Raw genomic sequence first — 24,122 nt, 5'->3', positions numbered from 1 at the left:
GTGTGAAATATAAGATGTCAAAGCCATTACCAGTGTTCACACATGGCTGTTTGTGCTGGTCTTGCACAAGTTATATTTTATATATTGCCTATTGTAAATCATCCCCACGTTTACTTTGACATATCACTGCCGTTTAGCTAACATTTTTTTGGAATCTACAGGCTGCCAAGTCAAAATATTTTATTCACAAAAAAATATGTGAATGATTTACAAAAATCTAAGTCACCTCAGAGTGACTAACCCTTACACACTACTTCGTCTGAATATATTAATTTTTATTAGGTTATTGTTTATGTAAACAAGTGTCTTTATTAAAAGGAAACAATTTTTTCATACACATTTTATTGGTTAAAAAGGTAGGAAAGAATAGCAGCATGTCATTGTAAAGGATGATAAAAAATGATAAAATATGTACATAACTTGAAAATAGTAAAACAGCCATCAGAGTTTAAGCAGTGACGGCACCATGCTCTTTGAACACGATGGTCTTGGGGTTGATTCCCACGCTCTTTGTGGTGTTGTGAGTTTTGTAGATGCCGATGAGACGGTCGGCGATCTCAAACATGTTGTTCCTCAGGGAGATGATGATGAACTGAGCGTTCTTTGTTTGCTCCTGCACGGACATGAGGGAAAAGGAAGAAAAAAACAAAACATAAAATGACTGATCACAAGGGAGATTGAATTTGTTTTTGTCCCAATTGACACATAGCTTTGAGGTGTGTGTGCCTACACAATGGAGGCAAACGGTTAAAGGCTTAAGTGCTTTGTTTTGTTCCAGCTCCCAAAAACAGATTTTTGCTGAACTCCTTCATTATTCCAGTGTTGCCTAACAGAAACACTGAGCTCTTATTAGTCTGTGATTACCACAATAATTAGCCCCAGTTCTGAAAATTAACTGGCCAATGTAATGAAGTTGGATCGCTGCCTTAATCAAGGACATTCAAATTAAGCAGATAACAACACCTTGCTGCTTGAGTGTATTTTGGACATCATTTTAACATGTTGCTAGCCGAATCACGTACTACCAATCTCCATGTACTCACATAAATGTAATAGGCCACAATTGAGACATTCTTGAAATCGAGAGCAGCGTCTATCTCATCCATGAAGTAGAGCGGTGTGGGTTTATAGTGGTGCAGAGCAAAGACCAGAGCCAAGGAGCTGAGGGTCTTTTCTCCTCCTGAAAGGTTAAAGATCTTCTTCCAGCTCTTCTTTGGAGGACGCACACTAGAAAGGAGGAACAGAAAACCAAAAGCTCAAACAAAAACAGAGAGAATTTACATCTAGAACTCCTTTAGTTAACTTAAATGTGCCGTTGACCTCTCTTTACCTGAACATGATGCCCTCTGAGAAGGGGTCTAAACTGTCCACCAGCTCCAACTCTGCGTCGCCACCCAGTGTGAGCATCTGGTAGTTTTCCTTCAGCTTGTTAGTGATCGTGTTGAATCCAGTCATGAACTCGTTGAGGCGCTGTTTGCGCAGGTCCTCAAAGCCACGTTTGAAACTGTCCCGCTCAGCAGTGATCTCGTCCAGCTGGGCCACACGCTGCAGGTACAGCTCCTCCTGAAAACACACAAGCACAATGACGCAGTGAATGGTTTGCTCGGTTAAGTATGTAAAGTAATGGTAAGTAATAATAACAAGGTTTCATCATGATTTTCCCACCACTTTTGAATGATTAATTATGAACACAATGTGTGAACCTCTTAAGGTCTTATGAAAGGATGTGTTCCTATTTGTGCATACCTTCTTCTTGTACTCAACAATGGCCCCGAGGTTAGGCTTCATTTGAGCACGCTGGGTCTCTAACGCGGCCGCCTTGTTCACAATGACACTCGGATTTGTGATTTCTGCGAGTTCAGCCGGAGTAAGAACAGGGAGTTCCTCTGCCGGCTTGTCTTCGATGGTATGAAGGGACAGCTTGCTGGCCTGAAAAATGGAAACAATGATGAGAAAACACGCAGTCAAAAAGATAAGTCATGTACCCACACATTTGCTATAAATCATTCATGGGGACAAAACCATTCAACTTCCAAATATTCAATAAATAAAGACCACATTACAAATCAATTGCACAAGTTATTATAATGAGGCAAACGAGTGGATAGATTAGAAGATATACACTTAGAACAGTGCTTATAAAGAACAGAACACAACAACTAACACTGCCAAATTAAAACAGCTGAGTGAATTTTTGAAAAGGGATTAAAGAAGAATCGAGTGCTGGTGATTGTGAACCAACAGAGTTACATAAATTAAAACCTGAGCTGTACTTTTAATTCACACACACACACACACACACGTTTATGCACACACCTCTCTCTGCCAGTGTTTAATCTTGTTGTTGCGTTCCTCGATTGTGGTCTTGATCTGCTCTATGCGCAGCCGGACACTGAGGGATTCCTCCTGCAGTGCGTGCTCCTGTTGCTGCAGGATCTTGATCTCCTTCACCACGCCCTCATACTGCTCCGTCACCTCAGGAAGTGCGGCCTAGACGGCATTTCAAAAAAAAAAAAGTGAAAGGGAAGTGTTCATTATTTTTTCATTCCTTTGTGGGACATTATTTTAAAAAAAGAATGGAGAATACAATTACTTTTTGATACATGGATGTTAAATCATTTCTATGTCAAAATCCTGTTAAACTCAAAGCAACCCATCATAATAAACACAGTGTTAACAAAGTGGGACCAACCTCAGCCTCCTGATGGTCCTTCATGATCTCCCCGGCCTCGTCTTCCAGCTTCTTCAGTTTCTCACTGAGCTCAGCCAACGACTTCTCATTGTCCTCCAGCTCACCCTGCAAACGAGTCACACTGTCCTCACACTTCTTCAGGTTGCTGCAGGGAGAGCAAAAGACACAGACATTAATATAGGCAGTGGTTAATACGTGTGTGTGTGTGTGTGTGTGTGTGTGTGTGAGTGAGAGAGAGTAAAACACTAGTAAAAATGTCAGGTTCAGTCTTACAAAACTGTTCTACAGGGTTACAAAGATCTGGCCTGTTATAAATAGCCTTATTGATAAAACAATTGTCTGTAGACAAATTCATTCATATCATTAATATGGTTCTTTCCACACTAGTGCCTTCAGATTGTTCTCCAAAAGTTTTGCATTGTACAAATAATAGTTTATATACACAACAAGCTATTATCTGGAAAGTTATGGCGTGATAGGACATACCACTGTTAGACACATCACTTGCTCTAAGCATGATAAATCTACTATGCCACATCCTCGGGCCTTCACTAACACTTGCGCTACGTTTCAATATAGTTAAGTGCACACCCAAGGTGTTCTAACGGATGGATTTTTCCATGCGAGGGTAAAGTACATTAGATTTGGCTCGTAAATACTACTTTCTCAACAAGGCTGACAGTAATCACTGCACTGCTGCAGGGACCCTAGATCAAATGAATATGGCCATGCCTGTGAAATAATCCAACATGAACAGAAACACAGATCAACGACTGCAGTTATGAGATGAGGCATACTATCATTCAAAAATTAGCTATCAGGAATAATATAGGGCTCAACAGTGACCGCTCCCCTTTTTTAGTGGCTCTGGTTCCGGATGTACATTTTCCCCATTAAACCTCTATTGACATTTTAACAATTCCTTTTATCAAACGTTTTAACCACGGAACCAAGCCAACCAGCAACCCAAATACTCGTGACATTTTATTCAGCACTAAAACATAATATTTAGTGGGCGTGAAGGAACTAATCATCCCACAATCCATTGTTATTCTCAAGGTTGATAATGTTAACTTGAGTATATACTATACAGTGTTTCCCCCAGAAAATGTCTTAGTCAAGGTGGTCACTGCCCTGTGTCAGGGGAGGCGCGGCGCGTTGCGCCGCGGCGAAAATTTTAGGGGTATTTTGCTCAAAGATGCCAATGCGCCGTAAAGAAATAAAACAGACACTGACCTTACAGTTGTGCAATTTTGTTTGCTATGTGCAGGTACAAATTATGTGTAAACGTGCAGACAGTACAAAGCACAATTAAAGAAAACTTCTACTGTTTTGGTGCAATACTATACAGACACACTAAATACAAATAATGGACCATACATTCAGAGCCGGCCCAAGCCTTCAAGTCCAATGTTAGCGCTGCTGAAACTATAGATCTTTGCTAAATATTATTCACACAGATATAGATTATTATAGAGATTTTTTCTAACCTTTTTAAAGTGATATGCATGAATCTGGTGCACTTTGAGAGAAAAATTAAGAAATTTTGTGTGAACAAATAATTTGGATACACTGGTCAGATGAATTAGAAGCTATTGAAGGACACATGGATTTTCCATACAAATATTAATATAAAATCAAATATTATGGAGGGTCCTCTGGGTTGGGCTTGAAGCTCTTTTTCTTTTACGGGACATATTGCTCTGTAATATAATGAATGCATTTAAATTCAGTGAGAGGAACGAAGCAGAAGAACTCTGTTGTCCAGCTACTGTATCTTTTTTTCCACAGACGAGGCTGAAATAGGCTATAGACTATACACAGTGCATGGGCAACTGAGGGCAGCCCCATTTCCAATTGTTTTTAAATAAACTCAATACACACTGTGCATGGATGTGAACGTGACATGATCCGATTCGGATTACCTCCCAGATGAACTGATTACATTTTTAGGCTATTAATTATCTAGACCAAAAAATGTTATTCTTTTTTTTTGTATGTTAACTCACATTTGCATAATATGATGTTGATATCAAACACAGAAACAAAAAAAATAAAAATAAAAATAAAAATGTTTTTTTTTTTTTTTGAGGGGGCCCCCCTGGCGGTCGGGGGCCCTAAGCGACCGCTTAGTTCGCTTATGCCTCGGGCCGGCTCTGACTCTCATGCATTCATCAAACTTTTCTCTGCGCTGTCCTAGCTGATAGAAAGGTTGTGTTGCCACAGTGATGTGGAGTCTTAAACTATTCTAGCTTTGCAGAGCACTTCTTTCTGTTCAGCTAAATATCCCCATAGAACTGCACTGCGTTTATTATCGCCACCAGTTAAATCTCGGTTTGCTTCTGCTCGTTTAACTCTCCCGCGTGCATGCCGTAGTCGCACGCGGTCGCGCGCGCAAAGCCGCAGACACAGAGCAGCTGATAGAGAAACGCTTGGGGACACATGCTTTTTACCGCAAATCGCGGCCTTTCGCGCAGTTATGACCATGCACAACACACACATCGCGCTTGCTAGTACATTAATTGTGCAGCACGAAAAAAAAAAAAAAAAAAAAAATTAAATTAATTTTTTTTTTTTTTTTTTTTTTGGGGGGGGTCGGTTGGTAGTCAAGGCGGGAGGCTGGCGTTGCTAAGGCGGCCGCCTTAGCTATAAAGCGCTGGGGGAAACACTGCTATATACTAGGGCTGCAACTAACGATTATTTTGATAATCGATTAATCTGTCGATTATTTTCTCGATTAATTGATTAGTGTTTTGGCCCGTAAAATGTCAGAAAATGGTGTAAAATGTTGATACATTTTCCAAAGCCCATGTTGACTTCCTCAAATGTATTTTTATGTCCAAAACACAAAGATATTTCAGTTTACTGTCATAATAGGACTAAAGAAACCAGAAAATATTCACATTTGAGAAGCTGAAATCAGAGAATTTGGAGAATTTTTTTTTTACTTGAAACGATTAATCGATTATCAAAATAGTTGGCGATTATTTTAATAATCGATTCGTCGATTAATCGTTGCAGCTCTACTATATACCATTGTGTCACGCTCGGGTAGCGCACGCAATGTAAATGTACGTGTTAAATTACTTTATATTCATACAGCAATCACTTAAACTGTATGCACAGTTCATAACACAGGTCTCCCAGCCATTCAGCTTTGCAGTAATGGCCAGATACAATTTCGAGTATCCCGCTCAATTTATCCAATTAGGAGACAGAGCACTATAAAGAGGCGGGTCTCTGTGCCCGTGTACGATGACTCGCTGCTCTCCATCGCGGCACTTTCTGAAGAAGACAGCTGTGTGTTCATGTGGTGGTGAAGTAGGGACGAGGGAAGGGACTGCTAACTTTAGTCACTGACAGGAAGTTAGCTAAAAGGACCATATCACTTACTTCTTCTTTAAGCCTGCCTTGGATGGTTATGACATTGTGGCTAATAATCAAATCCCTTATGGAGAAAATGAATGGGATTTTTACTTCCAGAACCGCACTGTTGAGCCTGATTAATGTGTATGGAAAGCCAAAAGGGAGAGTAAAAATATGCATCTTTTATATGGGACATGGTTAGATGTTAAAATCAAGGCTGTATTTGCCATCAAGATCCTTCTCGCAGTGTGTCTCAGTTTAAGGGCTCCACTGTGTTCTTAATCAGCTGGACAGCATGTCAAATACAGCCACCAGTGTTGTTCTGCTACAGCAGGCTGCCAGGCTGTCCTGTCCACAAAAATCAATCTCAATGTTCCAGCTACAGATGCTTATGACTCACCGCCCATTTTAGTTGCTACTGCCACAACAATGATTAATTCAAAGCAACCAATGACAACGATAGGAAAAGGAGCTAATATAACCTACATGTGATGTTCAAACCTGACAGAAAAGTTGAAATGTTTGAGTAATAAGCATAACATAAGCGTTGGACTTTGATGACAACTCCATATAGAGTGAGCGACAAGATAGATGTCTGCAACCATATTACTGCATGGACAATCTCTTACGGCCAGGTTTGATAATATTGACTAAAATTAAAAAAGTCTGTAGAGAAAGAGAGATGGATAAAAACGGTTCAAAATTCCCCTTAGAAACAAATCGTAAAGCAGACACTGTACCAACATAAGCGCTCAACCTTAGTGGCTGCTCATGGCTCAACATTTCTGACTTAAATATTATAATAGACTTGCGATATTATTATACTCTAGTCTAGGCTATAGAGATGCTATTGTGTGTGAACAATGCAAACACATTTAACTAAACAGGTGTTATATCCTCACCGGTCAGCTGTCTTTATTGCCACTTTAGCCTTGGTTATGGTGGAGGAGCAGTCATCCAGATCCTTGTTGACCTTGTCAAGCTTGTCCTGCTGAGCCTTGAGCTTGTGGCTATTGATGTCTACTATGAGGTTGTGGAGCCTTTTCACCTCTGCTTCCACCTTCCCAGCCTTACTGGATGCTGCGTCAAAGTCTGAGAGAGGATTCGAAAAAAAAGGGAGAAATGAGTGAGACAGAATGATACATTTCATGTTGGGACATTCAATGTCAAATTATACATATCATGAATCAAACTGTCATGTAGTCATTTAGACATTATAACCACTATTACAACAAAATGAGTATATACACCTCTTAATCTCAGATTTAACTATTACCAACAATATACAGTTTACAGGAAGACTCCACCTTTCTTGAATGCATCCAGGCTCTTCTCCAACTGCTTCTGTTTGGCTTTGTCCGGGGCAGCAGCCAACACATTGGCCTCAAGTTCCTTCATCTGAAGTTTCAAGTTAGTCTCCTGGTCAGCCAGACTCTGAATGAAGGAAAAAGAATAATACTCAAGACACACAGGTTTGCAAAGAGCGACAAGTTGCTTATCGTTACGTTGTCGGGTATTACCGTCTCAGTTTGTTGTTGGCTGCACATTAGAGGTTATTTATTTCACATCACAAGCGCAGTTAAACGAGTGGGACAGGAAACACAGTGAATGAAGAGAAAGAGGTGTATTTGCTTTACCGTCATGCTCTTGGCATATTTCTCCAGGGTGTTCATCATATCTCTGAGCTGTGGCTTCAGGCTCTGGATGTTCTCTTCTAGCTTCAGCCTTTTCTCTTGGCATCCCTGCAGCTTGGACACTTTCTCATTCAGCTTGCTCTCCATACGATCCAGCTGCAGAAAACACAAGAAAAACCATTGTGTCTCCATCACTAATGGCTCGCTGTAGCAGGTAAAAATTTAACGTATGGCTATGCAGTGCTCCGGTGTAGCCGTGTGTACTTTGCACTCACCTCCTCCTGGGAGAACTCTGTGCCAATAGAGGAGCCCATCCTGCCCTTCATCGCTCGTCCTCCTCCAGTCATGGTCCCTGTTAAGCACATACTTGACCGGTGAACACAGAATGTATGCATGCATGCATTATCATTTTCGATGAGAGACAGCCATAAGAAAACAACCTATGGAAAATGGGTCAGCCAGGTGAAGGTTTTAGACAGACAACGTAAGCCCACTCACCAGCCACCTCTATAATCTGTCCCTTCAGGGTGACTACTCTCCAGCGCTTCTCTTTCTGGAAGGCCATCCTGGTGGCTTGCGTCATGTCCCCTGCAACCAGGGTGTCCCTCAGGGCAAAGTAGAAAGCTGGTCGCACACTCTCGTCTTTCACACGCACCATGTCAAACAGACGAGGGCAGTCCTCTGGAGTTCGAATGGGAGCCATGTTCCTTTCCCACGACTTCATCTGAACAAAGATTGGAGGAATGAGAATTAGCAGCAACAAAAGGTGAACAATTTTGTGAGAGAAACATTTCAACTGCATTGGTAAACGTACCCCCTTTATTTTTTTGCTTACTTATTTTTCCAGACACAGCGCATAATTTTAAAATAATTGCACCAGAGCTAACAAGTTTGCATCCTTAGTCCCTGGGCAGGCAGATATAACGATACAGGTAACACTTCACAATAAGGGTACATTAAAGCTGGGGTATATGATTTCTGATTGGTCAAAGAAGTTAACATGAGCTGACACTTTGACCAATCAGAGCGAGGCTCTGATTCTCTGTTCTTATTGGCTGTTGGGACTGTCCATTCACTTTGGCACAACTTTGTTGGTGTAGAGCGTGTCAGGGAGGGACCAAAGAGAACAAGTGGAGTGGTTGAGGTATTTGGATTCGAATCTCTATCCCAACTGCCATTTTCTCCCCAAATCCTCCACACTAGCTTTAATTAACCGTTACTTAATGCTTAATAAGCATCAACTTAGCAATCAGCTTCAGCAATCATTGGTGTTGGCATGTTTGTTCAGATTTCAGCAAAGACTTGAGGGTTAGTTTAAAATATAGAATCTAAAAATCCATGTAAAGGAAGAAAAAAAGGCCTAGGGTTACACCAATCTTATTTTTTTACCTTGTCAAGACCAATGAAGGTGGCAATCCCAATGTTCTGCTCTTTGAGGAACGTAACACATTTCTGAGCTGTGTCAATGGTATCAACCACAATGTTGTCAAGAGCACCGCAACAGGAGGAAATGGCCACATCGTACTTCTCATCTATGGCTCCAAGGTCTCCCTACAAGCACGAACATAAATTAAAATACAGATACCAACGACTTCTGCTTTCCATTCCAGACACTCAATGCTTATAGGTCAAATAAAAAATACAATATTTAAATGTGGAGTTGAAGTTACTATAGCAATGACGATGCTCAAGTCTTTTGCGCTCACCATCGATATACTATGACAATAAGTTCAATTGTTTCTGTGTCACACCGTATATTGATATGTCGTACCAATCTTCCAAGGATGCCAGTTATTCTGCCACTCTTCTTCTGCTGCATGAGGGCATCAAGGACCTTTCCTTGGCTGCGATTGGACGACAGAGAACTCTTGGCTTCATCCACCTTCTGCCTCATTTCCCTCACCACTTCCATAGTCTCTGTACCCATCTTCATCAGCTGCGCCAACTCTGCCTCGTCCTGCGGAATAAAGAAGGAGCCATTCAAGGAGAAAGCTTGGACAAAGGACGCCTTTCCACTAGTAAGACATACTCAACAGATGAAGCGAGTACAGTTGGATGTCGGAGAGTTTTCTAAAGTTGGTGGGACTTGTCAGTGTCAGCTTAAACCAGATGTGATGTGAAGTATCCTTTACAGTTCCTCACCAAAATGAATGTATATAAAAAAAAAAGCGGGATTCGTCTAAAACGACTCATTTGTATGCATGGATGCTACTGATTTTTAATCGATGCAAAATGTAAATGGTGCCTAAAGAAATTGTCATCTAACCAATGTCGATTTTTACCTTCTTGAGCTCCTGTTCTTTCTGAGGTATTTTGACTTCCAGGTCTACAATGGCGGCTCGGCGCTCCCGCAGCGTGTTGGAGGTGGTCTGAAGTGTCTGCTTGGCCGTGTTGAGCGTGGTGAGGGCAGTGTTGTGGCGGCTGAGGTAGATGTCCAGCTCTGACTGAGCCAGGTCCATCCGAGAGCGAGTCTCATTCACAGCCTTACTGAGCTCCATCAGCTCTTTCTCTTGGGTCTGGAGAAGACCAAACAAATTCAAATTCAAAACAACTTTATTAATCCCACTAGGAGCAATTAGCTATAAGCAGCAGGTTGTCTTATACACAGAACACGCCATTCCAAGAAAATCAAACACACACACACACACACGACAGATGCTAGTAGGTAAGGATGGAATTTTTTTTTAGAAGGAAGCAATGTTAGAAAGAATGCAACAAATGAAGACCAGGATGTGTACACACCTCTTTGTCCTGCTGCAAGCCGCTGGTCTCTTCCTTCAGACTCTCCATCACCTCCTTAAGTTTTTCCTCTTCTTTAACCTTCTGCTTCTCCAACTTTTCCTTGCTGGCTGTTGCCTCGGCGATGGCCTTTTCACTGCTGGCTGGTACACCGCGCACTTCCTCCAGCTGAGAAGATGAGCCAGACAGGAGAAACGTACCAAAAAAAACTGATGAGAATGTGTTCAAAAGCTACACTCCTGTCAAGACACTTCATCCCACTGCAGAGTCAATAGCCCTTTACCTCTGAAATGAATGATGAAATAAAAGCATTGGGGTGACGTTAGGAGGAGAGAGGTATAAAGTAAAAATGGATTGAATATGTTTTGTTCCAGTGCCAGTTACGAGCAACTGTGCTACACATTCAGAGTGCAGGCCAAAACAAACACACAACTGTAATCAACTATAAACACATTCGGTAGACTGAGCAAAGCCTGGTTAAGACTGGCACAACAGTCTGCTGCTTGGCAGGGCTGAAACAACGCAAGGAGTTGTGTGTGTGTGTGTGTGTGTGTATAGTCTATGCTTTGTAGGGTTAACTGCGGGTGAAATGTGAATGTGGCTGCTGGGAGTGTTACACAAGCCAGGCCATAGTTGACTACAACGCAGCAGAACACTGCTCCCCAGAGGTCTGCCTGCCTCTGACCAAGACGTTTCCAGAACACAGCCATAGTAGGTGGAGCAGAGAGGGTTGTGGAGCGGAGAGGGCGATGAGGAGATATAACTACTGTTACGAGGGAATTCTTAACCCCTAGGTTTGTGCGAACACATTTTTCAATTAGTGAACAAGTTAGAGAAACATTAGCCTAAGAGACAGGAACATCGTCAAAAGTGAAAGAGATTGTGAGAGGGCTTTCAATAGGCACACACTAACAATCAACTTGTGTGCTACTTCACAGCCCCCTAGTGGCTAGTTGATGGCAGATAGCCCTTCCTGCCATGACATTTGATTTACAGGTCTTAAAAAGGTTTCATTTGATTTTTTTTCTATGGATAATGTTAATTCATTTAGAAGAAATGCAGGGATCTCTATTAACTGTAGGTTATAAAAAGGAAAGAAAATATAGCAAGGTCTCCACACACTTTTTTTTGCCTCATGTACCGGTAAGTATTATTATTCATAATTTTTTTGTGCAAAAGCCAATTTCACTGTAGTGGCTGTATGTATGCAGAATGATACCAGTTGTATTTCTCAGGAGAATCTACAAGTAGCCAGATGTTTTATTTAAAAAGCTAAATTACTAGTAATATTTTTTTAATACAAATTAGTGTAATCTTTTAAACCAAGCCAAAAACATTGGTCTAGTTATTTACCTCTAGTAGATTTCTGACCGTAGAATCTATTTTTATTATGTAAAAAAACTCATATACTAAAAGATGACAACATAAAATTAACCAAAGTTGAAAAAAAAAAAAAAAAGACAAAAAACAGACTGGTGTGTTAACAACTTCAAAACAGGGAACCTTAAAATTAGGAATGCTTCGGGAAAAAGTTAATTAGTCGTTTAATTCTGCTATTCATTATTCACTTGCTGCTTTCTGTAGAGCCTTGAGAAATGTCTTTTTTCTCTTGGCCTAAAAAAAACGTCCTGTGTGTTTTCTATAAGCAACGGAAATTGTATTTTTAGTGCCCTGTTTCTTTCTTGGCCACGGGACAAAATAAACAGTGTAACACTGGCGTATCATACCACTGGTGCTAGCTTGTTTTGCCTGTTAATGGAAATGTATTGGAAATCATTGGAAATATGGCTACAGTTTCACTCTCCTCCTGACAAGATTATGATCTATGTAACTCTGAACTATCTGTGAATACCCACTGTGATACAGTCACAGTGAAAATAATCACAACTTCTGCAGAGTAGCAAACAGTAACACTTAGTTAAATGAAGTTGCTGAACTGTGTGTAACAGTGGACCACAATTTAAAAAAAGGCCAACACACACACCTTCTCTTTATCCTTTTCCAGCTGCTTCTGCATTTTCTTGTTCTTGCTATTGGAGTGTTTAATCTTCTCACGCACTTCAACGTCCTGCAGGTCCAGCTGGGTGAATTTCTCCTTCTGGGTCTCAATGTACTTGTTGAGCTTATTTTGTTTCCTGGTGGAGGAACACATTACTATTATTTATTTTTACTGGGTAGGCCTACACTTAAGTCAGTTGTGGAAAAATCCACAGAAACATTAGATAAGCTTTATCTGTATCTGAAAACAAATTAAAACAATATCTACATAACTAAATATAACCGGCAACACAGAAAGCTCTTCATTGGAAAGCTCAGCTAGTTTCCAGTTCCTACACATTTTATAGTTCAAATCAGTTAAAAAAAAAAATATATATGGGAAGGTGGGGTGATTTGTGCATTTTGGAAGTTGCAAAACCCCTTGTTTCTAGAAAACCGTGGAAGAAATTGGAAATGTGACCACATATTTAAGAAGAGCCATCCATTTGACTCATCCTGTAAAGAAGGGAGACACAAGGAATAAGATATAAGCACATTTAAGCTCAAAAAACTGTGTTTTGCCTTTCAAAGTAAAATTTCCATGATCAAGGTTTTTTGATTATTGTGTCTGAACAATTATAGACACGTTTGAAAACATTTGACACATGTTTTAGTGCTTTGGTATGCTACACTTTGAGTCTATATAGTTAGCACAATGTCAACCCTAAATTGCTGCATCATGCCTATTATCCAAAATTCTGGGGATGGGGTGATTTGTGCGCAAGGGCCTGGGTGAGTTATAAGTAAGTAAGTAAAATGTATTTATAAAAGCACATTTATGACAGTTTGCACTGTCCAAAGTGCTGTACATAGTGCATTCAGTAGGTAAACAATGAAGGTAAAATAACAATAACCAAAATAAAAGACGTAAAGCCCATACATCCACATAAACACAGATAGTAGTGCAGAGGTAAGTAAGTAGTGCAGAGGTTAATGGGGAGGAAACACCAGGGTGTACATATGGGTTTTGAGCCTTGATTTAAAGGCAGAAATGTAGGGGGAATCACATTTGTCAGGTGGCAGTTGGTTCCACAAGCACGGAGCAACTAGTGCAAAGTACATTTCTGAGAGTTGTGCCAGTGGCATGGCTGTATACGCTGGTCACCAAAAGAAAGTGATAGTCTACAGTAGCTCAGGAGAGAGTGACATCTCAATTCCACTTAACGACACCACTGATGAGAGTTCAGATGGCCAGAAAGATGATGATGGTGACTTTGTCATTGTGACACAATGACGCACAAATCACCCCACTACGTGGGGTGATTTGTGCGACAAGACAACTTTTTTTCCGAAAGCTATATTTCTTAAACAGTTTATTCCAGATCCAAAGTTTTTATTGCCAGGGATGCACAACATCCTGAAATATATGTACATATTTGAGTTGGAGACATAACTGTCAAGGCCTCACTTTAAAATCACTTTGAGTAAAAAGTTGCACAAATCACCCCACCTTCCCCTATATATTTGGGTAAACAAAACCAAATTTTTTTGAATTATGGCATTAAGAACAACGACAAGGTATACCCTTGTATACCCAAGGTATACCCCCTACTACAATTTTTCTGAACTTTTCTTTCTCCAAAATCTGTGAAACAATTTTACTGTTACTTCTATACTCTTACAGACTTGAACCGAAATTTCGAATCTAAAAAAAAAAATGTAAGTGTTCATGGCAAAAAAGGCCCTAACCACAACCACAAAATGGCACAATTAGTAGAAAGGTTAGTGAACTCCTATGCACGTTAGATTGGTTAGTAGATGGAAAGAAGAGGAAGGACAAAAAAAATTAAAAATTGCTTTACTTCTCCACATTTTTGAGCTCTTTGTTCATTTTCTCTGTCTCCTGTGATATCTTTGCATTTTTCTCTGTGAGTTCCTTGGTGTCCTCCAAGATCTTCTGCTTTTCCTGTTCTTTATCCGCTACAATTTTCTGCAGATCATGACTAATGGCAAAGAGACATCAGGAAAAACAGTGAGGAAAAACTTCATCATTTACACATAAAACAAAGAAAATGGGGTCTATTTTTTCAAAGTATTTTTGCCTCTACAGATTTTTTTATTTATTTTTAAATCTGGTGTTTTTTTACTTTGAGACTTATTGTGGTTATATTATCCATTCAATGTTTCTGGGACAGGACAGAGAAACGGGACTGGTGCACTCACACATAATATTGGTAAAGTTCACTCTTGTGTTTGAAGATGTCATTCTCCAAGGTGAGGAACTCCACAGCTTTGTTCTTTTCTCCCTCCAAAGCATTCTTCTCCTTTTCCACCATCTTTACTCGGTTTAGCTGAGACATTGAACATATTGCAGCACTTAATATCAGGTGACAAAACACCTATAACATTTGTTTAATAAATATATAATTCTGACAGTTCCTCATCATTCTGAGGTCATGTTATAGTTTAATACAAATACAAATGTAGTGTTCATTTGATTCTAATCAATCATGTATAACATGATAAAAGAGCACAATCTTCAGAAGTTAATGAAATACCATGAATCATGGTTGGGTGAGTTGGTCAAGCCAAGTACCAACTTCTCTTACATACTCGAGTAACAAAACAACCAACATTTATTATTTTCATATCTGAAAAGCCCATGAAAAGCTTCCAAACACAAAACAAAGCCTCTTCAAACTCTGACCTCTACTGTATAAATGCAAATCAGATGAAGTCAGGGCACAGGAAGGAGAGTTGGTTAGCTTATGAGTGTGTGTAAGCATTGTATGAGTGAATGTCACCTTCTCTCCCCTCTGCTCATTGAGTGACTCAATGCAGCGGGCCAGGGTGTGGATGGGCTCCTTGAGGCGACAGGACCCGATAATGTCCTCGAGGTATTCCAGCATCCCCTCATCATGCTCCGTCTGACCTTTAGGCTTCATCATGGCAATCTGTTCTACCTCGCCCTAAGTATAGTCCACAACACATGCACACAGACAGGCATCCAATCATTCACAGAAAACAGTGAGAAAAGTTCAAATAAAATAACTCTTATAATTTATATAGGCCTATATATATATAAAAAAAAAAAAAAACATTAGCAAAAATTACACACCACACACTATTAATTTGTGGTCAATTGAATTCATAGGCCTAAACTTGCAATAATGCTAGTCTGCCACACACACACACACACGTATTTCTAGAGGTTCCCTTTGACAACACAATTATATTTCTGACTCAGAGAAGTTAAGAATAATTCCTAGTTTCACATTGGGCTGGAGAAACACTTAAATATCATTTTAAAACAAAAAAGAACCATATTAAAATACGGGACTACTCATTTTTCAAAAATTATGGACATGATGCAACCTGGTGTAAATAGTGCTTTTATCTTAAGTGTAGTACAGGTATTCATTTTCTAATAACACATCACCTCAAGACCCCACGCGTTGAAGATATTTAATTAAAATTATAATAACCAAATTCTTAGTAATTTTAAAAGTCACACTTGCATTTTTCAAGCAAACGTTGATCTTCCATTCACTGTACATGCATACTACTTGGGCCAAAGTAAGGGACAACACACCATTGTAATGTTATTGTTCTTAACATGTATTATTATTCTTTCTTTTTTAGGTAGGTTGGCTTGAAACTAATGTGCTACATAATACTTTACAAGTTAAGCACATATTAAATCCAGATCTAGTCATTTAGTGACCAACTAAGTCTTCAAATATTTTTCATTAATAGGTACCGGCAGCAGGTGAAAAAAAAGCAGCTTAAATAGAACTTTGATGCATGAAAGAAAGGAGAAGCCAGTAGAGGAAAGGGAAGAATCCCAAGTCATCCTCTGCTCTGACCAGTGCACAAAATAGACAGCTTCCCCTTAGCCAGAGGCCTGGAAAAGTGACTTTGGAGAACAAGCTAAAGGCTCTTGCAATAGTCATGCGGCCATGTCTCAGACTGAGAGCTGAAAATCTATCAACCAAAGAGAGTGAGAATGGACAACATTTACACACACCACACACCCACAAAAGCAGTGTGGAGGGCAGAAACCAGTTTTCACATGAAACTACCAGATACAGTAAAATAAAAAAAATAAAAAATAAAAAAAGGATCAGACATAAGTCAACGCCCCATAAGCCTTGGGTTAATCATTTATAATGGGTTAGTTACACATGATATACAATCAGAAGGGGAAGGAGTGTAAATAGTGAGCAAACTCAGTGCAACACAGAGACAAAAAAAATTAAATAAAATTGAATAATCAACTCGGACAACACATATTTTTTTTTAAACATAAGAAATGCATTAAATTCACAATGGAGGATATAAAAAAAAAAAATGTTGAACCAATATTAAAGCCATGGTAATGGAGAGTGTTTGATCCGGCCACACTGAAGCAGCACTGCTAATATTGGGGTTGGGGTCTATTCTCACACGCCAATATTTACGTGCTGCTAAAGCGTGGCAGGTACATGGGAAAGGGAGGCTGAACCTGTCCCCACTGGTGGGTCAACCCCATCAAAGATCCCCCTACTACGAAATCTGAGTTAGTTGTTCAACAGACTACAGCCACTTACATCCAGGTCCATGTATGGGTGAAGGTGCATTTATTCCTTACAATTCTAAAGCAGCAAATAATGGTTCGCACCTTTTCCACATTGTTTCAAACCATGATGCGCTGCTATAGCAGTCTAAGGGCTGGCAGAGAACACATCCTCTCCTTTCCAATTCCAGTGCAACAGGTTATTCCCTTAGACAGGCATGGCTTTATTGTAGCCATGAAAAATGGACTAAAAAAGGACTGGGATATGGGCATGGTACGAAGTGTAGGAAATCTCTGACAGAATGAGATGGTCACAGAAAGGAACATTTAAAAAAAATATATAATAATAATTAAGCACTCACAAGCGGAAGAGGAAATGTCATTAAAAATGTATAATTACCTGGAGGATCAGAAATCTGTTGTGGTCTAGGTCAATACCATGGCTTCGCAGTAAAGCACCCACTTCTTTGAACGTGGCTTTCTTGCCATTGATATGGTAGGCTGACGAATTGTCCTTGTTGGCAGTCCTGGAAACACAGAACTTGCTGCTGGGGATGACTTCGTAGTCATCTCCTTCCTGGCTCAGAGGGGGGAGGGGCAGAAGACACAGCAGCTTAGAACAGAACACTTCAGGAGAAACTCAAACAACTATACACATCAAATAATAATAGTCATATTTCAGACAAATCCACCAAAAGTGGTTAGGGGAAAACACTTAGAAAAATGCATGTTTAAAATAGCACACAAGAGACCTAGGCCAGCTACAACAACATGAAAAATAAACAAATTATTATTAAAGTATATTACATTATGTTACACTTACAAATGTAACAACAATTTAAATAAGATGATCAGATTTAAACGGCAATGCAAAAAGGTTGGCAATTCGCCCAAAACTATTGATTTTAGAAAAAAGAAAAAAAAAATTAAGTAGTGTGTACACCACTTCTTAAAAATGTTGAAATGTTTAGAAATTGCATATTGTAAAGCCCACAGAATTCATACAGTTATGCCACCAGTATAAAAAGTTTAGTGAAGTTATTTTAATTTACTGTAAACTGATGGGCTAAACAAAAGAGTCTTGAGTGTATTTAGCAGTGTTCAAAGCAAATCTTACACCCACTGTAGCAGATCAAATACAGAAAAAGGTTTGGGCCGAATTCTTCTAAATTAGCTTTAGAAGAAATGTATGATTGATTGCACTACATTAATTGGTCCCTTGATGCAAACTACCCTTTTTATTGACTTTTCACAGTACAATCAAATAGGTAGGTTCTAGTCACTTAATGGTACACTTCAAAAATTATTTTAAAATAGAGGAATCAATTCTAGCAAAATTATGAATTTACTAATGCATGTGTAGGTGTTAGTTGTAACTTTCATGACTGATTTGAGTGTGTTTAGTCACTTGTGTGATAGTTGCACAGTAATATAACCTCATGAACAGCGAGGAAATAATATATTTAAAATACAAAAAAAATATCTACCAACTAGAAAATATTTCTAAACCGGGCCTTTCCATTCTGACTGTGTCTTGACAAATTTAGGAGAGGCCAGCAGGGTGAGTGTATAGTGTATCAGTGTGACAGAAATATAGATATACCTTATCAGTAATCTTTTGAAAGTGCACCTCCACAGTACAGCTTTGCACATCGTTGTGTTGATCAGAGCTGTGAATAAGAACTGAGAGCTTTTTCGATCTGATCTTTTGAGCTCTATATCCAAACACAAAGAGCATGGAATCTATCACATTGGACTTCCCACTTCCATTTGGACCAATGATGCATGAAAAGCGCTGAGAGAAAGATAAGAGAGAAAATGAAAATATATTATTATTAGGTCAATTTTATAAAAAATATACATCTCCCACAAACAAATAATGTAAATGTCATGACTTTATAAGCTATATATCGACACTTAAGCACAGCTAGATTGTGCTAGGGAGTGTATTCCAAGTGGGTGTAGTTAAGATTTAATATATCTAATATGTGCAGAGCACAGAGAGGGGAGTAGAAAAGGGTGACAAGACAAAGTTTAAAGAAAGTCATAATTTAAGGGAAATGTCACCACATCACTAGATCACTACCCCTTGTACAATACACCAAGTAAATCAAAATGGAGGAGTGTGACTTTTTCCACTTGGAAAAAATATTTAAAAAAATAAAATAATCATATAACATGGAACCATTAATTTGTGTTGTACTTATTCATGTCCACTTCAACAAAATGCAGCATGTAAACAATTGTATCTTTTGAAATTATAGACAAATAAAACTAAATTGTGAAATACTACAAATCATGATATATCTGTTTGCTTTAACACAACACATTAACAAGGCATTTCCCACGCAGGGTTTGACATTTTTAACCATGTTTGGTCGTACCTTGTGAAAAGGCCCCAGAATCTGCTCGCCTGCGTAAGATTTAAAGTTGCGATTAACTAAATGCGTTATCATCAGGCGAGGAGCGCCCGGTTCATTGGTCATTGCTGGGGGCGGGGGTGGAGGGATGCTGCCGAGAATCTCCTCCAAACTTCGATTATCAAGCGACTCGGCAGCTTCCCCGCGAGACGAATCTGTGGCACAGAAGGAAAAAAGTACAACGTTTTATTCCTCTGTGCGAGCCGTTCCAGGTGGGGACAGTGGTGTGTGGGGGAGGGGTGGAGGAGCAACAAAACAAACAAACAAAACACAGGCAGCAAGTTCCAGCCAGCAGTCAAACAACGACTCCAGAGAAAGTTGACAGGCGATATTTTTTCTTTGTTCTGAAAACAGGAGCCAAACCCCAAAAGTGAAAGAGCCCGTGGCCGCATATGAACAAACTAACATTATTATACAAACGCTCTCCACCAGAAGCGTCGATACGCGAGTGTAGATGCGCCACATTCATTTCGTCGATGATAAATAACTAAAGTGAACATTTCGGTCATCAACGTCACATTTTCACTCAGGCAGAACTGCGCTCCAAACACTGACAGTGAAAATCTTGTTTTGTGAGAATCATTTATAACGTAAACCCCGATTATGTTGCCATCACACCAAGCCACAACGACCTGTCCAAAATCTACTGTGCTCACATAAGCATAAACAAGCTATGGGGTCGATGTTTTCAAATTAAATTCATGCATGAAGACACCCGGTGAAACATTTCAACAAAATTCTCAAGAACACGAACATCACTTAATTCCTATGTGCATCTTAAGCTCCGCATACAAGTCATTATACAAATGATCAAGGAATAAGAATAACACCAATTTAGTCCACTACATAAAACGCTTCATTATCCGAAATAAATTACCTCGTATGCTGAGAAGATCCGGGGAAGAAGTGCACTCGACGATATCAAAATCATCTCAAAAACCATAAGACCTTTATTGATGAATGACACTAAAGAAAAAAATTCCCCAGCCATTCTACTCACGTGTAGAGAGTTTAAGTAAGAAAAAAAAGCGTCACAGCTGTGCCAATTGACCAATATCAACACAGCAATACACAACACCATTCAGTGAACACAATTTATTTAGATTAGCAGACACCAAAACACCCTTTGTTACTTGCCAGTTGTCGGTGCCTCCTCTTTGCCATTGGAGTTGGTTTCTTGAGGGGGTACATCCAGCTCGTCTTCGGAGTCATCCCGAGGCTGCGACCCTTTCCCTCTTGGCTTGGCGGAGGCAGTTGAGCTCTTCGCAGTTTTAGATGGCATGATTTGAAATCTGAAGGGGTCATTGGTGAAAAGAAAAAAAAGAAAAAAGGAATATCCATGAGTGGTTTTTGTGCCTGTCAATCTCCCAGCTCCACTTTTAGTCGGTCACACGCAGCTACCGTTGTCAGGCTTAAATCATTACCACAATCATCCCTGCCGCCCATGTAACTTAATCCGTATATTTTCTTTATGTTAACAGTTTGTGTTTTTTTATCTTCTTTTGAGAATATAGGGCAACAACGTGAACAAGAGTGTTAGTGACCTGTATAAAGTTATTGAAAAAGAAAGGCTGATAACTTTAGTGGAGGTGGCTGCCTGCTTGTAGCGAATTAGAATCAACCCTAAACCCAAATTAAAATATTAAAAATGAATGGCCTCCTCCTGTGACAGAGTCGATTTAGTTCCCCTGTGCATCTGGTGGGTAGGCTATTTGATTTCTGCGTCACAAAGTTGGACGGATAATGACCCTCGCGATGTTTGGGAAAAACACGAAAATATGGTTAACGTAGCGTCAACTGGGGAAACAAATTCAGTTAATATGCAAAATAGCTCATTTCTCGTCCCCGCAGTTCTTAGCCCAGCCAATGTTGTATGGTCAGACGCAGCAAATATAGGCTCTGCGGTCGATGGCAAAGACACACCGTCCTAAATTGACCGAGATCTCACACCGACACTGATAATAACTTTAATTCCCTTAAACTGTATGTTGGGCGGCGGAGGTGTGTGGAGTAGATGGGATAACCAACCCGCTAAAGCCAATTGGAAAGCAAAGTCAGACTTAACGGTAACGATGGACTAATGGTGACGTTTTAGGAGTACGAATATTTGAAAAAATAAATAAATAATGGGAATTGTTAACGCTAGCTTGATCACTGGTGTAAAAAATCGTAGCGTAAACTATGCCACGTTACTCTTCCGAAGATAAATAACGCAGCAAAGCTAAAGCTAACGCAATGGCTTACTGTGACTGGCAACTTATCTGCGTTGTGGATCTGTAACGTTAACACAACAATACTCAGTTATCCGAAATGAAAGGCGCGCTCAAAATAGCTTTTGCTGAAACTAACATTAAGTATATGACGTTAACGAGACAACTATGTTGCAGCTGAGAGTTTAGCAACCATCTGCAAATTAAAATTGGCTTACAGTCGGAAAAGTTGAATGTTACTGTTAGGGGTGTGTGTGTCTACGAAATAGCTAAATCTGCGTCAAATGTAATGAAAGGCAATACAGCGACGCATTTTGATTACATTCCTGATTACTGTTGACGTTAGACAGAAGGTTTTCCACGGTAGATAATGATACACCCCAGGTAAACGTGTTGATAATGTTGTATGGAACTAACGTTGTGCATTTCAGCAAATAGACGGAACCCAGCCATTCTCTCTACTAAACAGGGTTCTATGTACCTTCCACAAAATAGGCACGATCTGTCAAGAGTCCTTCCTTTCTAAACCTCAAAAATACGATTTCGAAAAAGTATTTGTTAAATCCAAAGGTTTGGCAAATATAATCCACAGAAGTTTCAACCCCGTCTCATTCTGGATCGCTCTCCTTCTTGAAAACTAACTTGTAAATGGCGCCTAAACTGTGCCGTCAAACCAAATTCGTTACAAACTGACGCAAGGCACCATGGAACGTTCAAAGGGCAACGGGGGAAAAAAATTCAAAAAAGGGGACGAAGCCAACTCCGCCTCGTTCAGAAACGGAACGATGATCATATGACGAGAATAAAAAAAGAGAGAAAAACATAAAAACTAACTGTACTTCTTTAGACTGTTTAATATTTAAGATTATTGACAGATTCGAAGCCTCATGTTTCACTTGTTCAAACAGTTGTCTGGTTACTCGAGCAGAAGTCCCGCCCGGAGGAATAGTTTACATTTCAGAAAATATTTTTCGTCGTATCAGTAAATTGTTTAGCTGTTAGTTGTAATTGTATTGAGTCTTATTGAAAACATATATTCGAAGTGTGTTACACTGTACTTGTAAATAATTCGAAATAGGGAAATATCCCTCAAGCAAGCGAGTTTGGCAACTCTCGCGATAAACCATGCTTCAAGCTGCATGCTTGTGACCCAGATTACCAACTGTTAGCTTTAATAGCGTTAGCAATAGGTTGCTGAATAGTGATGGATAGGCTCGCTCCGTTCTGTATTGACAACTTGTGCATCCCTTGTCGGAGTAGATGACACGCACACATTTCTGTTCGCCCCATAGTGAAGTCGGCAGTGACATAACGATGTGTGTTTTAACCAGAAACCCAAGTTTACGTTAGCATTCAAGTCACCAGAAAGAGTCGGGGACATCCGAGGGTTCACGTTAGCAACAGTGGCAGGTAACGTAGCAACAGCAGACGCTTGTTTCCTTCAGCTACCGGAGCATGCCAACATTTAACTCGCCTAATTTACGTGGTACGGGTTCATAGTGTTGCTCTTCTATATAGTTTTAATTTTATTCATAATGTGTGTTGCTCTGACATCAAGTGATATACAAACCTTTGTTTTGATATTTACTGTCACTAACTGATAATTTCTTGTTCGTTTAGGGATCAACAGAGCAAACATCCACCATGAGATTGAAAACCTCGCTGCTACAGGAACCAAAACATATCCTTTTCATGATGTCGTTATCTATCTAGCCTTATTTTTGTGTTTCTGTACAGCTCAAATGTATTTACGTAACACAACGTAAATAACCCTATTACTGTACATTATCATCATTGTTAGCACCTCGAGAAGTAGGTCTAGCTAGCAATACAACAGTAGTTAATACATGGTTGACTCACAACACCTAACGTCTAGCCTGTACAAAATCTCGAATATCTTCATTATATTTTTCAGGTAATCTTATTAATTTTAGAAGCTACATTGGCATTTCATACAATCAGTTAAAATACATACCACAATAACCCACCTGAATCACTTTCCTTAATAGAAGATCACATAAGGAACTTGTTTGTTGTGTTGGCTGGACTACAGCAGATGAACTGTACTCATGCAGTGAGGACCATCAGATCCTCAAGTGGAACCTGCTGACCAGTGAGACCAGTCTGGTTGTCAAATTGCCAGAGGACATTTACCCCACGGACCTACACTGGTTCCCCAAAACCGGTGGTGGCAAGAAACAGAACCAGACTGAGATCTTTGTCCTTACCAGTACTGATGGTAAGGTTTTTCATTCTCTAACAAAAATCACACCTGTGGACTGTTGAGTGCAGGGCTTTTTTTGGGGGAGTTCAGACATAGAACAAATAGGTCTGTTTTGCTTCATAAGTTGTTTATGATAAGTGCTAAAAGTTTGGACCACTTTGGTTTACACCTGGTCTTATTCTTTACCTTTTGCCTAATGTTTTATGATACTATACTACAGCAACTATGCACAATATATGACTACAGTACTATATGTTATACGTTTAATTCTACTTATTCTATTGAGTATAATGACAGCATCTTTC

At 39.6% G+C, this 24,122-nt stretch overlaps 2 protein-coding genes across 3 annotated transcripts in view; one reads left to right on the top strand and one right to left on the bottom strand.

Annotated features, from left to right (window-relative positions):
• Positions 1–331: 331 nt before the first annotated feature.
• On the bottom strand, positions 332–22,216 carry smc4 (structural maintenance of chromosomes 4). 2 transcript variants are annotated; one of them, XM_080053466.1, is made up of 24 exons: positions 22,075–22,216; positions 20,521–20,675; positions 19,348–19,538; positions 18,567–18,758; positions 17,364–17,540; positions 15,213–15,377; positions 14,632–14,759; positions 14,271–14,411; positions 12,416–12,566; positions 10,435–10,599; positions 9,975–10,208; positions 9,464–9,649; positions 9,082–9,243; positions 8,191–8,416; positions 7,968–8,044; positions 7,696–7,848; positions 7,366–7,492; positions 6,961–7,150; positions 2,693–2,837; positions 2,317–2,490; positions 1,747–1,929; positions 1,331–1,563; positions 1,044–1,227; positions 332–613 (listed from the first exon to the last, which is right to left on the bottom strand). In XM_080053466.1, exons 2-24 carry the CDS (start codon positions 20,663–20,665, stop codon positions 449–451), a joined length of 3,894 nt encoding a protein of 1,297 aa, XP_079909592.1. In that variant the 5' UTR covers positions 20,666–20,675; positions 22,075–22,216; the 3' UTR covers positions 332–448. The 2 variants fall into 2 exon arrangements, with proteins under 2 accessions (XP_079909592.1, XP_079909593.1); XM_080053467.1 differs by lacking the exons at positions 20,521–20,675; positions 22,075–22,216 and adding an exon at positions 20,261–20,344.
• Positions 22,217–23,614: 1,398 nt separating this feature from the next.
• Positions 23,615–24,122, top strand: part of ift80 (intraflagellar transport 80 homolog (Chlamydomonas)) — a 43,745-nt gene continuing 43,237 nt past the window's right edge. Inside the window, exon 1 of the mRNA XM_080053726.1 lies at positions 23,615–23,832. The gene's annotated coding sequence lies outside the window, so the exon portion shown is untranslated. The remainder of the gene's footprint in view (positions 23,833–24,122) is intronic.

The sequence above is a fragment of the Ammodytes marinus genome, assembly GCF_949987685.1.
Source record: "Ammodytes marinus genome assembly, chromosome: 3".
Classification (NCBI taxonomy): domain Eukaryota; kingdom Metazoa; phylum Chordata; class Actinopteri; order Uranoscopiformes; family Ammodytidae; genus Ammodytes; species Ammodytes marinus.
Note: the sequence above shows the minus strand (reverse complement) of the source record. Positions and strands in the feature narration are given on the sequence as shown.

Coding starts and splice junctions, on each gene's coding strand:
- smc4 (XM_080053466.1), bottom strand. CDS start 20,665: ATGCCATCTAAAACTGCGAAGAGCTCAACTGCCTCCGCCAAGCCAAGA. Junction 19,539..20,520: donor AGAGGAGGCACCGACAACTG/GCAAGTAACAAA, acceptor TCTGTGCCACAG/ATTCGTCTCGCGGGGAAGCT. Junction 8,045..8,190: donor ACAGATTATAGAGGTGGCTG/GTGAGTGGGCTT, acceptor TGTGCTTAACAG/GGACCATGACTGGAGGAGGA.